This window comes from Penaeus vannamei, chromosome 8 (assembly GCF_042767895.1).
Source record: "Penaeus vannamei isolate JL-2024 chromosome 8, ASM4276789v1, whole genome shotgun sequence".
Lineage (NCBI taxonomy): Eukaryota > Metazoa > Arthropoda > Malacostraca > Decapoda > Penaeidae > Penaeus > Penaeus vannamei.
The window spans coordinates 456,932-464,431 of NC_091556.1; the positions used below are offsets into that span (position 1 = coordinate 456,932).

At 51.5% G+C, this 7,500-nt stretch overlaps 1 protein-coding gene across 1 annotated transcript; it reads right to left on the reverse strand.

The window, feature by feature from the left end:
• Positions 1-177: 177 nt before the first annotated feature.
• Positions 178-4,395, reverse strand: Cyp18a1 (Cytochrome P450 18a1). The gene is made up of 5 exons (XM_027360159.2): positions 4,015-4,395; positions 2,417-2,538; positions 1,868-2,291; positions 1,155-1,753; positions 178-997 (listed from the first exon to the last, which is right to left on the reverse strand). The coding sequence occupies exons 1-5, from the start codon at positions 4,379-4,381 to the stop codon at positions 917-919; spliced, it is 1,593 nt and encodes a 530-aa protein (XP_027215960.1). The 5' UTR covers positions 4,382-4,395; the 3' UTR covers positions 178-916.
• Between the last annotated feature and the right edge of the window lie 3,105 nt (positions 4,396-7,500).

Below are 7,500 nucleotides of genomic sequence, written 5' to 3' on the forward strand. Positions count from 1 at the left end.
GGCTGGCTTAAGCATGGATAGGGGATGTCGGAGGACGACTTTTATGTTTATTCACGTCGCATCAACTCTGGCCTCTCACGATGTTGTATTCGCGGCTCAGAAGTGTGACTTGCTGTGCAGCGATCTCTCTGCACTCGTGATTAGACCAGGTCAAGATTTCGGGTGTCAATTACAAGATTTATATTATTCAACATTTTATTGTCTGCCTCACGCGTTTGTCTTGTAACAACATTCTTATACACTTATAAATTATTTGAGCACAGTATTGAGCATGAACAGGTATTTCATAAAATAATAAAATGGTTTTCATTCTCCCTAGAAGAGACATACTCAAAACTTACAGTTTTGCAACTACGTGACCGTCTCTTTTGCCTTTTCCGTCTTAGTTTATACACAGTTTGTGCTCCTTTTGTACATCGTGGCCGAAGCGTCGCGGCCGCGAGCTGACTAGGCTCCCGCGGCCCGACCTAACGTAATGCGACTTGGTGAACGTTTCCTCGTCTCGCTTCAAAAGGAACATCGATCAGATCTGAGAGTCCGGACACAGCGAGTCCGCGCGAGCGAGGACACGGTCACCAACTGTAGCTTAAATACATTACAGATAATTCTAAACTAATCAACATATCACAGATGAGTTGCCGGACCCCAAAAGGACCTGCGAGTGTCTTTGGTGGAACTTCCTGGTCCCGGGGAGGGGAGGGGCCGAACCCACCACGCCTCCCGCTGTGCCTCTCTCAGCGCCTTCGGCCGTGCTGCGACGCCCGACGCCCTCCCCTGTGACGAAGAGGTCTCCGCCCACGGGGAGGGAGGCGGCGCTGGGCGGGAGAGGACTTGAAGCCCATGCACAGGAACTTTTGTAAGACGATTCAGATGCGCTCGCGGGCGGCGCACCAGAAATGCCGCGTCAGAGGAGGGCTTACAGGCCCATCGTTCTGAATTCGCTCGACTGCCTCTCGATCTCGCCGAACTTGGAGCCTTCGCGGGGGATGAACAGCAGCTGGAAGGAAGGAAGGATTGGTGAGTCAGCTTTCCCAAAAATCAGATGCAGGGACAGGGAATATTATCAGGAGAGTTAAAGCTTGTAAGGGAAGACAGGGCGGAATTTGATGTTTCTATGATCAGCGAAACCCTTAGCAGAGCGTCGGGACTCTCACCTTGAACGGCTGCGGCGTGTATGTGACGCCGAGGTCGCCCTTCAAGCTGGGGAGAGGCTCGCCCTCGGGGTACCCGAGCGTGAAGTTCTGGAGGATAGAGGTGAAGAACAGGAACATTTCGGAGCGGGCGAGGACGTGGCCCAGGCACATCCGCCGCCCGACGCCGAAGGGGATGAACTGCTCCGGCTTCCTGACGCGCCCTTCCTCGTCCAGGAAGCGAGTCGGCTCGAACTTCTCGGGCTCGTCCCACAGGTTGGGGTCCATGTGGCAGGAGTACAGCAGCGGGATGATGGTAGCGCCCTTGGGGATGTTGTAGCCTCCCAGGACGGTGTCCTTGCTGGTCGCGTGGGACGTCCCGAGGGGCACGACCGAGGACCGGCGGAGGACCTCGCAGATGGTGGCCTCCGTGTAGGGCAGATGAGGCTGGTCCTCGAGGGACGGCATGCGGGAGCGCCCCACGACGGCGTCCAGCTCGTCCTGGACCTTCCGCATCACTTCGGGGTTGTGCAGCAGATACACCAGCGACCACAGCAGGCACGTCTTCACGGTCTCCTCTCCGGCGCTGAACATGTCGACCAGGACCTGCACGAGCTGGCGATCTGCGGGCCAAAGGAAAACAGTTATGACATCGTCCAGCTGCCTTCGTCGTCCATATCCTCACCCTGTTCACTCACTCCCGCTCCCTCACCAACAACTGCCGGGCTTCTACTCACCGAACTCCTTTCCCTCGTAGAGGACCCTCCCTTCGAGCTTGGCGTTGTGCTCCTCCAGGAGGTACGAGTCCAGGATGTCCCTGATGTTCTCCGGGTCGAAGATCTCCCGCCGCTGCTTGATGATGTCGCGGATCATCTCGCACGTCTCGTCGCGGCTCCGGATCAGCTTCTGGAAGTTCTCGGTGATGGAGGGCACGTACTTCAGCGCCGGGATGTAGTTGGCGATGTCGCACTTGAGGAACAGCTTGAAGCCCTCGTCGTGAAGCTCCATGAAGCGAAGGAAGCTCGGGTTGTTGGGCCGGAAGCGAATGGACATGAGCATCGTGCAGATGACGTTGGTGGAGGCGTTGGTGAAGAGCTCGTCGACCGACATGAACTTGTTCTTGCCCGCCGACAGGCACCTCAGGAGGCTGATGACCTCGCTCTGCGGGGGAAAACGGTCGTCAGTCAAAGGGGAAAGAAGGATCCCGAAGCAAAACTGATTCTGAGCCTTTCTTAAGACACCAAACCAACCGGGCAAAGAGGCCATGACTGGGCCTGAGGACCTACCCGGATTCGCTCCTCCATGCGCAGGCGTCCGGCGCCGGTGGTCTTGATGCCCAGGTCACGGAGCCTCTCGTGCAGGAACCTCCGCTGGTTCCGCCAGATGTCGCCGGAGGTGTTGACCAGACCTGCGGGAAGCGAGGGCAAGGGTTAGGCGGGGCGTCTCAACGGGGCGAACAGAGGTCACATTTGCATGACCATTAGTATGCAGTATATGCTAATATAGAGAACAATCTACAGAGACAGAGATACACAGACAGATATACGGATACATATATATTGTATGTATGTATATGTAAATATGTATAAACATCTATTTGATATAGATAGATAGATATAGATATAGATATATATAGATATAGATATATAGATATTGATATATATTCACACACACACACATATGTGTATGTATATATATATATATATATATATATATATATATATATATATATATATATATATATATATATATATATGTGTGTGTGTGTGTGTGTGAGTGTGTGTGTGTATTTGTATTGTGTATGTGTACATACTTGTGCGTGTGTATGTTTTGTTGTAATGTGTGTATATGAACATATTTGTGAGTGAGTGTGTGTCGTGTTGAGTTTTGTGTGTATGTGTTTGTCTGTATGTGTGTGCGTGCGTTCGTGTGTGTGCGCGTGTGTGTATGTATGTGTGTGTGTGTGTGTGTGTGTGTGTGTGCGTGTGTGTGTGTGTGCGTGTGTGTGTGTGTGCGTGTGTGTGTGTTAGTGCGTGCATGTGTGCATGTGTGTGTGTGTGTGTGTGTGTGTGTGTGTGTGTGTGTGTGTGTGTGTGTGTGTGTGTGTGTGTGTGTGCTACGAGCATCGTGATCAAAGCGAGTGTTGACAAACAGCGCGGGAGGCGAGAGGCAAGAGTGAAAGAGTTGCTCGGCGCAGACTCCCGCGCGAGTAAGCAAAGGCTTTGGAGCGAAGGTCACTCTCACTTTTGAGTGAAGGAAATGGTGGCCGCCGCTCGGTACTTTCATCTCCATTCATGAAAAAATAAACCCGCCTGGCGTGGCTGCGAGGCGGCCCCGAGGCCCAGCTTCAACATTCTGTTTATTTTGTGCCACGAGGCTGCATGAGTCGCCTCTGGCCGCCCGCGAATCGGCTCTGAAGTGAGTCATGAGGCAGATGAGGCTCGAGGGAAGGAGGTTGGCGGTTGCGTCACCGCCCTGCCGCCCGCCGCCCTTACTGACTTCGCGCCTGAGCCTCTCGGGCGTGCCCTAAGCCTTTGGGAATGACCCTACTCTGTTCAGGCAGCTGAGACAATAACAAAGCTCTCTAGCAAGATTGAAATGTCAAAGGTGCTGCTTACTTCTTCGGTCTGCTTCGTGACCTAAAAACATGTGTACTGTCAGCGCTTCGGGGCAACTTTCTATGTCAATTAACTGAACTGATTCTTTTTACCCGCTGGGCCACAGGACACATTCCTGACATTTGATAGCAAGATGACCCGAGTGAACGGAGCTACGGCTCCGAGCCCAAACTCCACCCGAGGAAATGAAAGGGTTAAGGCCTTCGAAAACTCATGTCGAAATCTGACAGCTCGCAAGGCGCCAGCGGCAGCGTGCGACTACTCACCGTATCCGTCGAAGATGTCGTAGAGCGCGTTGGAGGGCCTCGCCGTGAACTCTTCCCTGCGGAAGGCCTCGCGGATCACCTTCGGGTCGGTCAGGATCACCAGCAGCTTGTTGCCGAAGTTGAGTCTGTAGATGGAGCCGAACTTCTTGGACAGGTTCATCATGAAGACGTGTATATCCTTAGTGAGGAAGGGGAGGTAGCCCAGGACCGGAATCCCCCACGGGCCCGGCGGCAGGTTGGTGTTCGTCCCCAGGATATACCGGGTCGAAAGCAGGACTGTTAAGAACACCAGCACATAACAGTGGTTTTGGAGCAGGAAGCTCTCGACGAGCTCACTTAAACACCCTAATACATATGACTTCATCATCTTGAACCTGATGATACTGAGAAGTGTACAGCCATCGCTGAATATATAGTCCGGCCTCTGGGGGGTGTTGCTCCTCCCAGCCAATTGGACGCGAGGGGCGGGGCCAGCGCGGGGTACAGCTTCAGTGGGTAACTTACGATTTTTTTAGTGGCTGTACCGTTCATATTCGAGCGAATGAACATCTCGGGTAGCATGTCTTGCCCATGTGACGAGCTCCTCGCCGCTCACGATTTCCTCCAGAACCTGATGGTGCCCTTTGTTTCCTGTTTACATGCCGCATTATAGGCCACGCTCGGCCCGCGCCAAAGTGAACAGCCTTGAACCTTAAAGTGGAGCAAATAACGTGTTGTCGCTTCTTTCAGCGAGCGCACGACTTCGTCCCTCTGTTCATGACAGCTGAGGCTGAAGGTTTCGATCGCTGAGACGCATTGTCAGCCAAAATGCGGACCCTGGACGAGTTGACAACGGCAGAGCAAAATGCACAAAATATAACTTTCTCCATTTTCTCTGTGTGAAAACAAGGATTTTTTCCGTTGAAAAGTGGAAAGAAGGAAACAAAGGAATGGAAAATGTGCTCTATAGTTTACGATAACCTTTCCAAGGAAACAATAGAAAACATTTTCCATTCTTTCTGCATGCCCTCTCGCTGTGCTTGTATGCTTGAGTATGAAATGTACTTTTGTTTACACATAAACTTGTTGTACTGACATACTTACAAAAAATAAAATCTATCTATCCCCTATTCTCTCTCTCTCTCTCTCTCTCTCTCTCTCTCTCTCTCTCTCTCTCTCTCTCTCTCTCTCTCTCTCTCTCTCTCTCTCTCTCTCTCCCTCTCCCTCTTTCCACGTGTATCCACCCTTATCCCGACGCCCCTCCTGCCAACATCCCCCCGAAGGCGCCCGAGGAGCGCCCATCGCCTCGAACACCGTCCCCGCCGCCCATCCCGCCGCCCGCCGTCTCGATCCGTCCCTTTGTATAATAATCTTCACACTTGATTTCTCTCTAAGCCTCACGAAGATGGATCGCGGGAAAGAGAGCAACAAATCTTCGCGGGAGAGAATTGGCGACGAAAGACGGCGCTTCCCAAGAGAGCGGCCGCCAAGGAAACACATTTTGGGGAGGCCGACGTGTTTATATATATATATATATATATATATATATATATATATATATATATATATATATATATATATATATATATATATATATATATGTGTGTGTGTGTGTGTGTGTGTGTGTGTGTGTGTGTGTGTGTGTGTGTGTGTGTGTGTGTGTGTGTGTAGTCGCTACGTTTAATGGTTTATTGTTTTCGTGCTCGTTTACAGCTGCCTTCGGTCCGGGACTGTGGAAGGATTTCACGTTTATGAATAACCTATCTAATAGACACAAAACTATTTCGTCATTACCATCTTGCTGATCACTGTTGTCATCAAAGACCTTTTATGATTACCATCTTCATCTCCATTATCATTATCATCGCCATTATCTGTATTGCCATTCTTCCCTTTCGTTATTCCTCTCCCATCCCTCAGTCCCATGGGTGTGTGTGTGTGTGGGGGGGGCGTCGGCCTATGAGATGAAACTCCAGTTTCAAATCAGATAATTCGACTTTTGATCAACTTTGAAAATAACTTGTCTCGAGATTCATTCTACCTCCTCAGATGACCTGCCTCTCTAGGAATAAGAATCGCATCACTGTAAAAAGTTTTTACATTAGCAAGAGATCTGTGATAAAGTGCGGTACTTAAATGTTTGACGTTTGTGAAATGAAGTAGGGAAATGTGGAGATCGAAGCTCAGATAGGAAGAACGTACGAAAAGCGGTTAGAAGAGGCCTTTGAAGTAGAAAAATGAAACAGAAGAAAATTATATTTATTTATTCTCCCTCTCTTACTCTCTCTTCCCTTACTGTTTCCAGTATATCTCATGTCCCTTGTCCAAGGCCACGGCTTTATCGACGGCGCCCACGTCGCCCACGCCCGCCGCCGCCCCTCGTGAGAAGGCTCCGTCCCGCGCCCGCCGAAAGCAGCGCCTCCCCACGTGCCCGCGGCGCCCCGGGCCTGCCGACTCCTGTCCTTAACCTAGTTGTCTCATTAATCTACCGCTATTGCCACAGCGCGCGGTATTTTTTCCTCTCCGCGTCGCGAAAGTTATCACTCGGTCTCGCTGCGGCTGTCCCACGGGGTCATTGACCTGAACTCCGCTGGAAGAGATAAGTGAATCGCTGGCGCGCGCGCTCGTCCGAGGCTGGGCTTTGGGCATCAGGGCGCCGGGTTGCGCTTGCTCCGGCCGAGGGAAGGGTATCGCTTCATTAGACCGTATTAATGTGGTATTTAGAGGAAGAAGAGTGACGTGATGATAACGAATACTCGCCGAATAAATTTCACGAAGGGCGGAGCCCAAAAGGCCTGGGAGGAGCCAAGGGTCTGAGGGGCGGAGTTAACCTGGCAGGAGGTTGCCATCTTCACTGCTTTTTTGCTAAAATGTAGCGCTTGGGCACAGCGTCGAAAGGCAAGAATTTTAAATTCTATGCTATGCAGCATGTTAGCAGTTTCACTTGTGCCAAGAGGTGGACGTTGCGATGCAGAGTGAATAAAAAATCACATGGGCTTCAAGTTAGTCTTGCTAACAACACCCTAAGATATCCTGAGAAAAATCTACGGTTTTCTTATTTACTCTGCAAGCAAGATTGCATTAGAGTCTGTTCCTGCAAAAGTTGTCTGATGCCCACTGCAACAGGAAGCCATCAGTTCTTGCAGACGTGACTTGCTCAATGTTGATTTCATTTCCCTGCCCCGGACTCATAAAATCCGAGGGTCAAGAGTAAACCTGCTGCAGTCTGAATGCACACCCTGTAGCTCTGCGAAGAGAGGATGCTGCTCCTGTCCTTCAGGATGTCGCGGGATCTGCCTCCGAGGTCCCGACCCTTTCGCTTCCGATACGCATTGAGAAGGAACCTTTCCCGATCGCCAAACTCCCTGCCGATACGCAGAGCCCGATCGTCGGCCTCGCCAGCCCGAAGCGAGCGCCGTTCAAGGGGAACCTAGCAAAAGCCGCGTCCGGTTGAGGGCAACACCGTGCCCGTGGCGAGCCCTGCCCACAGCGGCCGGCCGCTCGAAC